The sequence below is a fragment of the Tyto alba genome, unplaced genomic scaffold (genome assembly GCF_018691265.1).
Source record: "Tyto alba isolate M040663 unplaced genomic scaffold, T.alba_DEE_v4.0 Super-Scaffold_41, whole genome shotgun sequence".
In the NCBI taxonomy this organism is placed as follows: Eukaryota; Metazoa; Chordata; class Aves; order Strigiformes; family Tytonidae; genus Tyto; species Tyto alba.
This window is the reverse complement of record NW_024881317.1, coordinates 21,143,021-21,158,571: the sequence shown is the minus strand read 5'-3', so window position 1 is coordinate 21,158,571 and position 15,551 is coordinate 21,143,021. Positions and strand designations below refer to the sequence as shown.

Sequence of the window (15,551 nt, the reverse complement as noted above, 5' to 3'; positions counted from 1 at the left end):
TGTAAAACCAGCACAGAGAAAGACAGGCTGGGAAGAGGAATCTTCTCTCCGTGTTTGCCATGGCTCATGCTTTCTTTGGCTCCCTTTTTTCCACTCCACTTCTCTCTTTCTGGAAATTCCTGCGGCATTAAATTTGTTATTACATGAACAAAACTTAGTAAGAACTGGGAGGGGGAGAGAAAGAGATCTGGAAGGAGATGGATGGAGATGACCGGGGCTGTCGTCTCTCGCCGCGCCTTGAAACACGGCGGTGCCCCTGCCCGAGCCCCCCGCCCCGCTCTGTCCCCGCGGGACTCGGGGCAGGGACAGCCCTGCTGATGGGGCCTGGCGGTGGCGGGGCCCTCGGTCCGGCAGCACGGCGCAGGCGTGTGCTGCGCGCAGCCGGCCCCGCCGAGGGGCTATCACAGACCCCCCTGCGCCGGGCTGGGCTGCGGTCGGCCGCTCTCGGAAGGCTTCCGAGGCTGCAGTATAAAAATATCAGGGCCGGTCCTAAAGGGAGATAAATCAGCAGGTTTCCCCTGGAGTCAGCGAAGCTGCCGGCTTTATGTCCTCTGAAGTCCTCTCGCTATTATCCCAAAGGTTTCCAGGGGAAGATGCCAGCGCTCTGCTTGTACAGGTTGTAGGGGTTTTTTAAGGGCGTGGGAACAGAAGTGGTGCTGTAGGTACAGTCTAAACTGAAATGAAACATCTGGAACATGCCCAGCCCCTGGCAGCAGCGCTGCTCTGTAGCACTGCGGGCTCGGGACGCGCTCGCCGGTCCCCGCTTGCTGCGGCTGTGCAGTGGTTGGGGCTTTGACCCGGGACTTCTGCCTTCGGGCAGTGTGGCAGGGACACCCGGGACACAGCCGCTCGGACTCGTGGCTGTTAGAGGGGTCACCTCACAAAGCCCTGGGGATGTCCTGTGGGCTGAGGTTGCTCATGGGGCCGGGGTGTCGGGCTGGTTTGGCATTTGCTCCCCTGCTGAGCCAGCCCTGGCTAAAGGAGGGCAGAAGGCATCGGGGGTGCTCCCCCAGCTCTGCTTGCGGCCCTGGTTTTCTGCTGCTGGAGCTGACAAGCGCCCCTGCCCCGCTCCGGGCGCTGAGCAGAGCTCCAGAGCGCTGCAGAGCCTTGGAACTACCTTTTGGCAGAAGCTGGTGGCAGGATGGGACGGGATGTCCCTGGGCAGGGAGCGGTGGGGAGGGAGCAGCTTGTCTTGGTGCCAGCCAGCCCTGCCAGGCCCTTCGTGGTGCCTCGGCGTGGGGTTTGTGCGTTGGGACTGCCGGGAGCAGCGGCTCAGCCTGGCAGGGCCTGCCCGGGACACCGGCACCGGCCACGGCACCAGGACCGTCCCTGGGGGCTGGCGCCGGGGCATGGGGAGCCCGTACAGCAATGCCCTCTGCTCCTGCTCGGGGGGAAACGTGCCCTGGCAGCAGGGTGACTTTGTACCAGCCGCTTTTATGCTACCTCAGGTGGCGTCCTGCCCTGACACGAGCGCAGGGTTTAGCACAGGCGCCGTACAGCTGCGCTCCGGCTGATTCAGCAGCGCTGCGACAGCGTGCTGAGCCGTCCCGGCAGCGCCGGGGCTCTGCGGAGCCCGTGGGCAGGACGGGCCGAGCTGCCAGGACTCTCCCCCGTTCTCCAGCCCAAAATTTACTGCTGCTGCCTAGGGTAGGAACCTTTGCAGAGCCGGTGCCGGGGCTGCTCAGCGCGCTCCCGGGGAGCTCAAGGGAGCACAGAAGTTGTTTGGATACCGCTCGCCCCCATTTCCAGGAAAAAACAATCCCCCCTCCAAGTGCGACGCAAAAGAGCGGCTGCCAGCCGTGGCTGGGCTGTGCTGGGAGCAGAAGCAGTTTTCTCCCTGCTCGAGCAGGAGCGGGATGGTGGCCCAGGCCGTGGCAGGTGCCCTGCTCCCTCCGAGGGGCCTTTTCGGGGACAGCCTCGTCCCGCGGCGCCTTGCTGGCCATGGGCACGTCGGGGCAGAGCGCAGGGGATGCCTTCGCAATGTCATCGTGACCCTGGCGGCTCTCCCAGAAGACAGACCTTTCTTTCACCTCTCCGGTGCAAAATGTTTCCATTGCCCAAAGAAGAGCCTGGGGTTTTTCCATCCTCCTTTCACAGCTTCAGACAGGGAAGAAAAAAAATCTACAGAGACCTTCACGCTATACTGAAGCCTGCTCTACCCAGTGCTCGCCCATCACTCGAGTGCCTGCTGAGGTGGGTGAGCACCTAAAACATCCCGGTGACCCAGCCCATGTCCACAGAGACGGGAATCCCAAGGAGATTTGCTGAAATAAATAAAGAAAAAAGGAGAAACCCCATTCAACTAGCTGGCCCACATCCTTCCCAGCATGCCAGGGCGCGCCAGCCTCTGCTCTCCTCCTGACCCAGCCCAAAACCTCTCTGGCGCTGGAGTCCCAAGGCCAGCTCCCCCAGCAAACACAGCTCTCCTGCTCTTTGTCTTGCAAGCAGAAAAAAAAAAATCAGCCTCCTCCCAGCTTGGCTGCCATGGGAAGCGTTGAACCACCAACCGGCAGCGGCTGCGGCAGCGGTGGGCCCGCCCGCGTCCCGGCCACCTCAGTCGATGAGGAGGGGAGCGTGGCTGGCTCCCAGCCCGAGCTCCACGGTGCGCTGCACCCTTACACTCCTCATTTATCTCCTGCTAGCTCAGGGCTTTACACCCCTGGCATCCACAGCTGCCTTTGCAATTACTTATTGATCACTTGTCAGGATGTTTTCTTTGCTGATGGGGCACTGAGGCATGTGTAGCTAAAGAGAGAGAAAAGACATTAAAAACGAAGGAGCAGAGGTGTGAGGAGGGTGAGCGGCTCTTGTGCAGATGTGATCGCAGCAAGAAACAGCCTCAGCAAAAACTGCTCCGAGCTTCAGCACCCCGCAGAGAAGAGCAGGATCTCTTTCCCATCGCCCTGCTCCAATAACCTGCCTGCCGAGCCTGAAAACCACTTTCCGGCTTGGCTCCGGGCCATCGCCCGTTGTCCCTCCGCCGCACGTGTCTGTCTGTCCCTCCGTGGGGTCAAGCAGATCCGCGGCCCAGAGCTAAGCCAGCGGACAGCTGGGCCAAAGCCTCCCCCTTCCAGCATCCCAGCCCCTCAGGCCACTGCAGAGCTCTTCTTCTCCCCTGTGCATCCCCCTCCCCTTTCTTTCAGCTCTTCTTGCTCTTCAGCTTGGTGCTTCCCCGACCTAATCCCCTGCGGCGCTGGGGGCACCCCGTTTTGGGTGGAAGAGCCCGTTGCCCCCGGGAAACGCCTTTGCAGGGCAGTCCTGCGGGCCGGCCGCTGCGGGCCAGGGGGTGTCAGTGCCGGAAGGGGATTTGCATCTTAAATCCTCCTCCGTGCTCTTTTACAGCCTCAGAGCAACTGCCAGAGCAGATCAGGTTGCGGCACACCTATTCCAGGCTCCCGCCTCGGAGCAGCTGAAAGCAGATACTGCAGAAGGCTGAGCAAAAACTCTGGGCTGGAGAGTCACGCCTTCCCGTGGGTGAGCAGGAGCCGGTGACCCCGGGCAGCTTGTGGCTGCTGGGGCTGGGCTCCTCTCCGGCGAGCCTGCCGCGGTTCACGGCCTTGGCACGACTCTTGGCCCGACTGACTCGTGTGTCTCCGCCACCCTGAGCGAGGCACTGCTGCGGGGGGACCTTTTTAGCATCTGCCCACTTCTCCCCCCGCCTCTCATCCCCTCCTGCGCGGCTTCTGGAGGATCTGGGGCCAGGACAGGACACAGGGCAGCCCTTTGCACTGCGGCAGCAGTTTTCATGCCCTTCGTTAGCAGCCCATCCATTAAGGAAGGCCCAGAGGACGTGCGGTGGCAGCTTTCCCTCGCCCAGGCTGGCGCTGTGCCTCCCACCAGCCAGCCTGGCAGCGCCCAGGGCTCGCTTTAGGCTCGCCCTCTTTGGTTTCTTTTTTACCCATCTGAAGCACCGTGGTCTCAGGAGGGAAATCATCCCCGCTGCGTGCTCTGGCCCCAACTCCCACCCATCCTTGAGCCTCCCTGGGCAGCAGGGAGGAGAGCGGCTGCTACTTGGGTGGGAAAAGAGGAAGAGGAGGGAGCAGGTGGGGTGGAGAAGAGGGAGAGAAAAAGCAAAAGGCCGACAAATGTGCGCTGGATGCAGGGGGAATGATGGAGAGATGAGGAAATGGGCACAAACGTGTTTGGCAAATTAAAGCTTCTCCCTTTCTTTTGCTGCTTTGCAGATAGCTACAGGAACACTTAGTGCAGAGCCCGGGGTCTGGATAAGCAACTCTTTTAGCAGCAGGAAAGGTTGTTAAATATTTATTTGTAAACCTGGAGTCTTTATCTCTAAAATGTAGTCAAGTTCAATAAAATTTGATTTAGCTGGAGCAGCTTAGAGGAGACGAGAGCCCTGGCTACGAGCGCTGTGGCTCGTCAGCTTCGTGCGAAGCTGGCAGAGCAGAGTTGGGGGGGTGAGCCCACGGCTGACCCACACCCACACCCGTGGGCACCCTGCAGCCCGGGGTGGGTGCCCGGAGCTTCTGGGATCAGGCTCAGCCCTGCCAGCCCCACGGCACCGCAGCAAGGGCTGCTCCTGCAGGGACGGACAGCGGGGGGGACGCGTGCTCCCCGGGCTCTGCTGAGCCCCCAGAGCTCTGTGTCCCGTCCCCCCCCTCCCCGGGATATGGCTGCCTTTGTCTTAAATTGCCTGTTGTCGTTCGACGCTCTGGAAAGCATCTGGTTCAAGGGTGAACGTCTCCCAAACTGTAATTTATGGCTGCCAGGTGGGGGTTATAGCTGACTCGGGGATTTTTGCCGCTTGCTCGCTGTCGGCGCAGCAGATGGATCGCTCGGCGCCGCGGAGCACCGGCCGGGCCCCGAGCGCTGGGCAGCCCCGTGGGGCGCGGCGCAGGGCACGGCGGTGACAGCGCGGGGCACGGCCAGGCGTGGGGCCGGAGGGCAGCGGCACCGAAGCCCGGTGCCCAGCCTGGGCTCCCTCCTGGGTTTGGTTCCTCCCGTCGCGACGGAGCGAACCCCGCGCACGTCAGCGCTCCAGCCCGACCCCGAGCTGCGTTTCCAGGCACCGGCCCGGAACAGCGGCTTTCCTGCGCCTCGGGCGAGGCTGGCAGCTGCCCCGGGGGACAGGGTTGTGCGTTGGAGCCCTCGTCCCCGGGCAGCAGGGTGCCAAGGACAGGGGTCAGTGGATGTCGTGGCTCTGGGCATGATTTTTTTGCTCTGCTTTGCATTGGTTTGCTCGCTGCCTAAAGGCAACGCGTCTGGCAGCTGCTTCTTTCTTATCGCTGCTTTTTTATTTTGTTGTGCGAAACAAGAACCAGGTTCACAGCAGAGGGCTGCAGCTCTCCCGGGGCTGGCCTGGCCCGTGCGCCACGGCCGGGCGGCCCGATCCTGCCCCGCAGCTCCTGCTGGGGCCGGGCACCCTGGAAGGTGCTAGGGCACGTTTCATTGTCCTCAGAGTAAAGCTGGGAGGGTGGCAATTCTGGGAAAGCCCTTCGTGGCACTTTGTCTCGGTCGCTTCCCTGCAGGCAGCAATGGTTGTGAGTGGTCACTGCTGTCTCGGCCCCCCCCCGGTGCCACCAAGCCCGCTCCCCACGCGCGGGTTGTTGACCTCAGCTCGCACAAAAATCACAATTTGAGTCATTTTTAGCAGAGCAGCTCTTAATATCCGCCTCACCTTGAGGCATGAATATTCCTCTCTGAAACAGCTAGAGGTAAATGGGAACAAGAAGTGATTTAAAGCTCAGCTTAGCCCCGAATTTTTCAGCTTATTCATTGTCTTTCTCCCAAAGCTCTTCTGTGACTCTGGCTGTTAAGATTACGGATGTTTTTGTCAGGGATTGTATTTATCACGGATTTAAATTTAGCTGAGAACTAATAACATGGGGTGTGTCTAGACTTTAATTCTACGCAAGTGGGCTTGTCTTGTCCTTAACGCCATGCAGATTTTGCTTCATTCATCCATCACCTCTTCACTTACATTTTAGCTGTCGATGCCGCGTTGCTCCCGGCAGCTCTGCCCGCTGCAGGGTCGGCAGCTGCTTGGGGGGGGCTGGGGCTGACATGGAGCCGTGCGTGGGGCCCCACGGCAGGACTCGGCTCCCACCCCAGCCCCGTGCCCAGCCGGGACCGGCCCGTAGCTGCGCGCACGGGCAGCGCTGAAATTTCAGCACAGAACACAGCCAAATAAGGCCGGCTGCCTGGCACTCTAATGAGCTGAAGTCTTTTCAGCCCTGGTATAATTAAGCCCCTTAGACTGTATTTTGTTTTGCGTGCGGTGTTTTGCTTGCTTTGATGGCTTTCTCAGCACGGCTGTGAGGAGCAGGAATTGGGTTCTGAGACAACACGGGCCGAGGGAGGCTGCGAGCGAGCCGGCGCGCGTCGGCAAGCGGGCGGTGGGCGCAGCGGTGCGGGCGGGAGGAAGGGGCGTTCGCTGCCGCGGGGGGAGGCGGTGGCACGGGGAGCCCCCCGGCAGCTCAGCGTGAGCCCCGGGGAGCAACTCCACGTGCTGGCCTTGGCCCCAGAGCTGCCAAGCGGCGGAGCCGTCCCGGGGCGCCGGCAGGTCCCAGCCCAGCGGTAGCGGCAACCCCGCGCGCGTTTGTAAGGCTGCCCCGCAGCGTCAGCACTGGGGAGGAGGTGACGTGGGAGATGATGAAGTGTAACAGACCCGGCAAATGGCTCTTTGCAGCCTGGCCCAGGCCCGAGTGAACCCACGGGAAAGGTTTCCACCAGAGTGGGATGTGCTGGCACCGCTGCCAGGGGAGCTGTGCAGGATCAGCTCCCGCCAGCGCACCCCTTCGCTTTGGGGGGTCCCCGGTGACCAGCCCCCCGGCAGGGGCAGGGGCTGGGGCAGGACAGCAAACTGGGAGGATTCCTGCGGTGACTCCGGGACCCCAGAGCCAGGCCCGTGCCCAGGCCTGGTGGTTTCTGAAATGGTGCTGGTGGACATTTTTATGGCCAGCCCATCATCCTTCATCCTTGTATCCTGCAAAGAAATTTTGACTAATTTTTGGGGAATAAAAGTGATATTTGGGTAATATATCTGTATGACATGATGAATATAAACAGATGCAATGGAAGTAACGAACAGAATGTGTACCCAGACCCATAAATAGTGCTGGAGCAGGGAAAGTAATGTACAGGATATATAATGATGGATACAGAGAGAGCCAATGGAAGTAATGTATTGAGTATATTCAGCGATAGCCATAAATAGCATTAGTGGAAGCAATGCGGAGTGTACACATAACAATAGATATAAACACGGTCCGGAGTAGCTGTACATCTAATATGCAATATTAATATGATTTGATCACTCATAACAGCTTGAACAACAAGGAAATAAATGCAACAGAGGCAGCGGGACGGGGAGCGTTCGCTTCCGCCTGCCGCTGGCCCGGGGCACAAGCCAGACCACAACCCCGAGGAGGTTCCCAGCCCGCCCCAGGGAGGGCGGCAGGAGGCCGGGCCCTCCCCAGCTGGGAGCAGGCAGACCCCCTAACCCCGCAGCACCCCCTAACCCCGCAGCACCCCCTAACCCCGCAGCACCCCTCCACCCCCCGCTGACGGGGCGCTGTGTGTTGGAGGGGAGCTGCGGGGCTGCGCCTCGCCGGCAGCCACGGCAGGAGGCGAGGAGGGGACACCGAGACCCGGCTGCTGCAGAGCCTGGGGGAGCACGGAGGAAAGGGGGCTGGTCCCCGCGGAGCTGTCGCCCTTGCTCCCCGCGCAGACACCCCGCTCCCAGCTGACCCCAAACGGGGTCCCCCCAGATGCTCAATCTTGCGCTCGGCTCCCCTGCATTTGCAAAGCAGCCTTTATATTCCGGCTCCATCTACAGGGAACAGAATAATTTCAAGAGCTTAAAATAGGATGTGGATAGATGTGTTCAGTATTAAATTTTTTTTTTTTTTTTTTTTAAGAAGCCAAGGAAGTGAGGTTTGTCTGACACAGATTCCTCAAGGCTTTCCACTCGAAGTCGGCACACGTTCAGTCACCAAGCGGAAAGTTGGGGGGCAGGGAGGAGAGATGGTGTCACAGCCAAAGGGCTGGTATTTCTCAAAAATGAGCAGCTCCGCTCTGCTTCGGCGGCGCCTTTCGCCTTAACATCAGCCCTACCAGGGCGGTAGGTCCACCCTTCGCCGTGGCTGTGCCCGTTGTTTGCTCACACCCACCTCGCTCTTTTCTCCCCCGTGTTGCCTGCAGGTGAGAGATAGGATGGTAGCTGGGGAGGCGAGTATGCGCAGCCCAATCCTGGCCTGCTGGCAGCCGATTCTCCTCCTGATGCTGGGATCCATCCTGTCCGGCTCTGCCACGGGCTGCCCACCGCGCTGCGAGTGCTCCGCCCAGGAGCGCGCCGTCCTGTGCCACCGCAAGCGATTCATGGTCGTCCCGGAGGGGATCCCGACCGAGACCAGGCTGCTGGACTTGGGCAAGAACCGCATCAAGACCCTCAACCAGGATGAATTTGCCAACTACCCTCACCTGGAGGAGCTGGAGCTAAATGAGAACATTATCAGTGCCATTGAACCTGGGGCTTTCAACAACCTCTTCAACCTCAGGACGCTGGGGCTCAGGAGTAACAGACTCAAGCTGATCCCCTTGGGGGTGTTTACTGGACTCAGCAACCTTACCAAGCTAGACATTAGTGAGAACAAAATTGTGATCCTCCTAGACTACATGTTCCAGGACTTGTACAACCTGAAGTCTTTGGAGGTGGGGGACAACGACCTTGTCTACATCTCCCACCGGGCCTTCAGCGGCCTCAACAGCCTGGAGCAGCTGACCCTGGAGAAATGCAACCTGACCTCCATCCCCACGGAGGCCCTGTCTCACCTGCACGGCTTGATCGTGCTGCGGCTGCGCCATCTGAACATCAACACCATCCGGGATTACTCGTTCAAGAGGCTGTACCGGCTCAAGGTCCTCGAGATCTCACACTGGCCCTACCTGGATACTATGACGTCCAACTGCCTCTACGGGTTGAACCTGACCTCCTTGTCCATCACCCACTGCAACCTGACGTCCATCCCGTACGTGTCGGTGAGGCACTTGGTTTACCTCCGGTTCCTGAACCTGTCCTACAACCCCATCGTCACCATCGAGGGCTCCATGCTCCATGACCTGCTCAGGCTGCAGGAGATCCAGCTGGTGGGAGGGCAGCTCACCACGGTCGAGCCCTTTGCCTTCCGCGGCCTCAATTACCTGCGCATCCTGAACGTGTCAGGGAATTTGCTGACCACCCTGGAGGAGTCGGCCTTCCACTCGGTGGGCAACCTGGAGACGCTCATCCTCGACAACAACCCCTTAGCCTGCGACTGTCGGCTGCTCTGGGTTTTCCGGCGGCGATGGAGGTTGAACTTCAACAAGCAGCAGCCCACCTGCTCCACCCCCGAGTTCGTCCAGGGCAAGGAGTTCAAAGACTTCCCCGACGTCCTCCTACCCAACTACTTCACCTGCCGCCGAGCGCGGATACGGGACCGCAAACCTCAGCAGATCTTCGTGGACGAAGGCCACACGGTCCATTTTGTCTGCCGGGCGGATGGGGACCCGCCCCCCACCATCACGTGGCTCTCCCCCCGGAAGCACCTCATCTCTACCAAAACCAACGGGCGGCTCACTGTCTTCCCTGACGGCACGCTGGAGGTGCGCTACGCCCAGATCCAGGACAATGGCACCTACCTATGCATCGCCAGCAACGCGGGTGGCAACGACACCATGCTGGCCCACCTGCACGTGCGCAGCTACTCCCCCGACTGGCCCCACCAGCCCAACAAGACCTTCGCGTTCATCTCCAACCAGCCCAACGAGAGCGATGCCAACAGCACGCGCGCCACCGTGCCTTTCCCCTTTGACATCAAGACTCTCATCATCGCCACCACCATGGGCTTCATTTCCTTCCTGGGCGTCGTGCTCTTCTGTCTGGTGCTCCTCTTCCTGTGGAGCCGGGGGAAAGGCAACACCAAGCACAACATCGAGATCGAGTACGTGCCGCGCAAGTCCGACGCGGGCATCAGCTCTGCCGACGCGCCGCGCAAGTTCAACATGAAAATGATTTAACCAGGCAACGATTTGCAAATAATAATGGTGGGGTTTTCCTTTTTTTTTTTTTTTTTTTAAAAAAAAGAACAAATGAACAATTAAAAAATAATTAAAACACAAACATTGCTACAAACATACCGACCTCTCTCCTTCCCACCGCTCCCTCTGCCCCTGTCCAAACCCACTGCACCCGCACTGTCACCACCTCTTTCTCCTCCTCCTCTTCTTTATACCAGGAAAACATTCAGCCGATGTCTTCTGGACTCCTGTGTTTGTAAGGACTTTGTCTGATGAACTCTGGTGTCAGATATAACTCTGAGAGGGAAAAACAAAGAGGGGGGAAAAAAAAAAAAAAGAAAGAAAAAAGAAATAAAAATCATAAAAAGTTACGAACTTTCTTCTGTAACTTTGATTTCAATAATTATGGATTTTTATGAAAACTTGAAATAATAAAAAAACCCTATTTCCTATAGATAGTTGGAATGCAAAATCTTGACTTCTTGATCTGTCCAGTCCAGTACCACTGGCGAGCGCTCCCTTCCTTGCCGCGGAGGCATTTTCCAGCCGCCTCACTAACAGCAGCCCCAGGCCAGGGCGAGTCGCCCGCTGACACCAAAGGTTCGTGCTCCCCCAGAGGCACCTCCCGCAGTGTCCTGGGCCCTGCGCCGCGCCGAGAGGAGTTTGACTTTTGGTTTTTCCCCCCCCCCCAAGGACTGCTTGTGGTTTTAGAGGCAGTTCCCCTGCCCGCCCAGGGAGCGGGGCCCGTGTCTGCCTGACCGCTGCGCCGGGAGCGGGACGCGGAGCCCCGGCACAGGGCGGCCAGCAGCTCGCCCTGCTGAGAGCCAGCGGGGCCAGGCTTCGCCCGAGCAGCGCTGGGCGTACGCGGGGATCCCCACCGCCTGCCGCGTGGGGAGAGGACTTCCCGCCTGCCGTCACCAGCAGCACCGTGGTGTCTCCGCTCTGCCGGGGGCAGGCTGGCTCCGATGTGCTGGTCCCGGCGGGCAGGGCTGCTGCCGGGCCCTTAGTGCCCTCACGAGCTGGCAGCAGCCCCGCCTGGCCCTGCCCGCCCGGGTGCCCCCGCTGCCGCTCCCCACCTGCCTGTAAGGACTCGCACCGTGGTTTCCTGACCGCTGGCAGCCAGGTTCACAAGCTCCCTTAGGCACATCCAAAAGGGAATTTGGCTTCTCAAGGAGACCTCATCTGAAAAAAAAACAAACAAAAACATAAAACAAAAACCCCAACATATATTTACAAAGAAAGACACCCATGTGCAGCCTGAGCCAGAGAACAGGCACAGGGCTGCAGCAGGGAGGGGCTGCAGGCTGTAACACGCTGGCTGCCCCAGTGGCAGCCCCAGCCTGCCCATCACCTTGGTGTCTGGTCACCAGGCAGCAACCTCCCTTTGCTCAGCTCTGGTGCTTGGGATCGGGAGGTGCGGGAGGTTTGTATTGTTTCAGTGAGGAGCAGGGGAGGAATAGGGGTTAAATTGGCCCCCGGGCAGGGCTGTCGCCCCTTTCGGGAGGGGGGTGACAGTGCCACCCTGCCCTGAGAGCAGAGCCACCTGCCACAGCAGGACACAGCACAGGCCGCAGAAAGCATCAGCATAAAAGTGCCATACAGCAAATGAATTAAAAAGAGCATGTCAGGAGGGCAACCACAGAGGGGGAGAGTGCAATTAAGCGACAGAAAGCGATGGGGAAAGAGATGTCTCAAGCTTTGAAAATAAGAGAAGCATCATCAGACCAGCTCAGCCCTTCCCTAGTTGGTTTGTGCCAACTTCCCAAGCCCCAGAAGGTGCAGAGCGGGGCGAAGGCCACAGCCAGCCCTCCCACGGGGCCTTTCCGTGGGAGAAACAGGGCTGGTGCCGTGGCCCCGGGGACCCCAGCACGGCCTGATGGCCTTCGGCTGTGCTGGAAGCACAAAACAACCCTGCAAAGGGCGGTAATACGGGCACTGAAGGTTTTTATAGGTGCTACTGCAGCAGCGGGTGCTTCCCACCCTGACCAGGACCAGCGGCACCACACCGGCCAGCGGCTTCCCGGCCCGCCCAGCCGCAGCGGCGTCTCCGAGCTGGATGAGCCCAGATTTGCATGCTTGATCTGTAAAGCACTTAAGGAGTCTTCGGGGATCAAAGTCACTACAAGATGATAAAAAAATAAGCTACAGGAACCTGGAACGCCGACAGGGAAAAGAATGGATTTACTTTTCTTCCAGCAATGTGCCAATCGAGAAGAACCAACCTGAAACATCTGTGCTCGTGGGGAGGGGGGGTTTTTTGCTGCTTTCAGCTTCCTATTCATCTTCAAACAAAACATTTTGTGTTCCTTTCTCCGCAGTGGGTTTCAGGAGCTTTGATTTGTTAGTTTCTCATCTCTAACCCATCTTTCCTTTATAACTTTGAAACCAAAACAGTTTTTTTAAAAGCCTTTTGCTTTTGTTTTGATTTTTAAAAGAGCCAAAGCAAAACGCTTCTTTGTGAGCCTCCCCGCCCACCAGTGTTTAACCAACATTTTCAGTGAGCTCAAGAGGAAACCACAAACAGCAAAACACAGACGGAGGCCTGAAGCGGAGGGCAGGCGCGCCCGGCTCCACCTGCACCCGGATCCTGCGCCAGGGACCCCTGGGAGAGGCTGGGGTGTGCCCAGGCCTCAGCCCGCTGGAAGAAGCCCAGCACAGCCCGAGAAAGCCGCGTCCAGCAGCACGTTAGGACCAGGAATCTCTGCCTGAGCCTTGTTTGCCAGGACTGACAACAACTCCTCAGCGGTTCAGCAAACAGCAGAGAGGTGGAGAGGGGTCTCCATGCTCCTGGACAGCTATTAATACTGGCAATCCAAAAGAGCTCCTTAATTGACTCCAGTTATCCTTTTTTAATGCTGTAATCAAAAGAGCTAATTCAACACACATAGGTTAAAAAAAAAAAAAATTAATAACCAAGTCCAACAAGGTATTTGCAGCACACTACAGTGTCACAGCAATCAAAGGGAGGAATCGAGTCTTTCACTGTTAAAAAGCAGCTTGGAAAAAAAAAAAAAAAAAAAAAGAAAAGGAGAGAGAAAAGTATTTCTTTTCTGTGTAACATCTCAGGCTGTGCTAGCACAGGATTTTTGCCAGCCGGGGACCTGCCCCCCAGACCCACCACCTCTGCTCTGCAGAAACCCTCCCGGGGGGAAGCCGCGCTGCCGGCCCTGCATCCGACCTGCTGCTCACAGTCCCTCGTTAGCAAGTTTGCCCGATGCTCTGTGGCTCTGCTGCCTGCCACACAGTTTATTATCCACACCGACTTTTTAATCTTCGATGCTTTGTGAACTGGATAATTTTTTTTTTTTTTTTTTTTTTTCAGTCACCATGTGATTAAAGTAGATGGATGGAGCAGAAAAAAAGTATCTCGGAGTGGCCGGCATCTCAGCTCAGCAATTTTCATGGCTGGTAAAGATGGGGAAAAAAAAAAAAACAAACCAAAACCCAAAGAATAAACTCTCTTTCTCTCCCCTTTGCTGAAATGTACTGTATGTTTCTGTTGCAGCTTGATCAGGGGTGAGAGAGCAGGGGCTGGGTTCCAGCATTGCTCTTCAGGTAACTGTGGGCCACGTGTCAGAGCGAGACAGCACTTCTCACTTGTTTCCTTTGAAGAAGGGTAAATACAAAGCACTTTATACAACAGCTTAAAAGAGGTAGCAAAAAAAAACCAGGAAGAGATGTGTTCAGGGCATGGAGGGGGAAACCCACCTCACCTCCTCTGCTTCCAAGTGCCTGGCTCTCCCCTTCCGCCGCCGAGGCAGGGGCAGTTACAAACACCCCGGCGAGAGGCATTTGCACCCGCCGCCTCCCGCCCCCCCGGAGGCTGGGGGGCACGCCGAGCAGCGCAGGAGGCCACGTTTGAGACCGACGCCTTTGCCCACGCAGGGTGTGGGTGAGCAGAGGTGAGGGGTTCGGGCTGGCCCTTTGCCTCCCTGCGCCCCGCAGCCCCCCCGCTCTCTGCCCGGGCTTGCTACCTTCCCCCGGTTCTATCAGGCCTTATCACGCTCAATTTTACTCCTTCTCTCACTAACCGCCCTCCCTCTCTTATCTCTGCTTCAGAGTCAATTTTTTACTCTCTCTTTTTTCTTCCTTATCACTCACTCTTTTTTTTTTTTTTTTTTTTTTTTTAAATACTTTCTGCCTTCTGAGCTTCATCCCTCACTCTCCTGACATTTTTCTCTGTCGAGTGCTCTTTTCTCCCCACTACATCTGTGCTTCCCGGGGTCCCCTCTCTGCACCCACATTTCTCCCCCACATCTCTGCCTCCCTCCTGCCCTGGCAGGGTCTCATCCTGCTCCTTCCACAGCGAGCAGCACAGTGGCACAGAAGGAAAAACCTTTGGGCTTTGCCTCTTTTCCTCTTTGCTCCCTTTTCCTTCCATCTCTTCCCCCACCCTCCTGCCCCGTCCCCCTTCTCCCGCCTCTCCCTTCCTCGCTCCCCACGTGCTCTCATCCCTGCTACCAGGTGTCAGGCAGAGAAGAAAGGCTTTGGGGTGCGGGGGCTCAACACCCCGGAGGAGGTGGCTGGGGGAGCAGCCCTGCTCCCCATCCCCCTGGCCCTGCCGTGGGTACATGCAGCTCCTCCAGGAAAAAGCAGCCCTATTGCTTTCCTCTCTTTTTTCTGGGTCTGTATCCGCATGCTTATGATAGATTTACTGTGATTCTATCGGTTTATGATTAAAACCTATAAATTTTACTAGGCCTTTTTCTTATTTTCCATAATCTGCAGGATTCAAGGCAATCAAATTTTAACTGGAAAGCATGGGCTGTGCAGTTAGGTCCTGGTGTAATGGGGAACAGTTCATTTCCCAATCCACCCCCATTACTGGTGGTATTAAAGAAATATTGCCCCATGAAAGAGATTTTTCCTCAGTTCCCTTTAGAACAACTCCCTTACCTGAGAGCAAAGGATCAGAGGAACAATATGAACCTCAACTAAAACACAGTGCCCCCCGCCACTGCAGCTTGTTCCCATCCTGAGGTTTCCAAGACGAGTTTCCCGGCAGAGTCGGGTGGGTGCTGAGGGTCTTGGGGTGAGCGGGGTGGCAGTTGTGGGTCTCTCTCAGCTGCTCCGTCTCAGCTCCCCATCACCAGTCAGCGGGTAGCTCCAGCCCCTCCGGAGATTTAATCATGTGCCTGTTACGATCCAGGTAATAAGACATTTCATTCAAATGAGCAAATTTATTCCAGTGGCACTTTAATAACAAAATCAATAAAACTACACTTCCCAGCAGGGCTTTATCATATGCTAAAACTGCAGCATATTGCCTGGATATACTAAATTCTCTCCCTGAAATAAAGTGCAAAGTTTAGAAGACAGATGACACCATTTGCAGCACTACTAGGATAATACCCTAATAAATCCACGGCCACCTGGGCACTTCAGAGTTGTCACACACTGCACTCGGTGGCCACTGGGAACTTCCCAATGACAGCGAGAACAGGAATGAGACCTTTGTGCTCCTCGGGCTCACGGCACGGGTGTAGGGAGCGTGGGCTCTGGAGCACAACCCTGTTTCAGAGCAGCGAGGCATCCAC

At 57.4% G+C, this 15,551-nt stretch overlaps 1 protein-coding gene and 1 long non-coding RNA gene across 6 annotated transcripts in view; one reads left to right on the top strand and one right to left on the bottom strand.

The window, feature by feature from the left end:
• The window catches only part of LINGO1 (leucine rich repeat and Ig domain containing 1), a 172,707-nt gene extending 162,314 nt beyond the window's left edge, over positions 1-10,393 (top strand). For all 4 annotated transcript variants that reach the window (XM_042804058.1, XM_032990273.2, XM_032990272.2 and 1 more), the window contains one exon: positions 8,161-10,393. In XM_042804058.1, coding sequence (XP_042659992.1) covers positions 8,173-10,014 — 1,842 coding nt within the window. In that variant the 5' untranslated portion in view covers positions 8,161-8,172 and the 3' untranslated portion in view covers positions 10,015-10,393. The remainder of the gene's footprint in view (positions 1-8,160) is intronic.
• LOC116961021 overlaps positions 10,201-15,551 on the bottom strand; it is a 46,547-nt gene continuing 41,196 nt past the window's right edge. The window contains exons 3-5 of one of the 2 annotated variants that reach the window (XR_004406723.2): positions 14,911-15,149; positions 11,111-11,196; positions 10,201-10,311 (exon numbers count right to left, since the gene is read on the bottom strand). This is a non-coding gene — a long non-coding RNA (uncharacterized LOC116961021). The remainder of the gene's footprint in view (positions 10,312-11,110; positions 11,197-14,910; positions 15,150-15,551) is intronic. The other variant, XR_004406724.2, reaches the window with a different exon arrangement.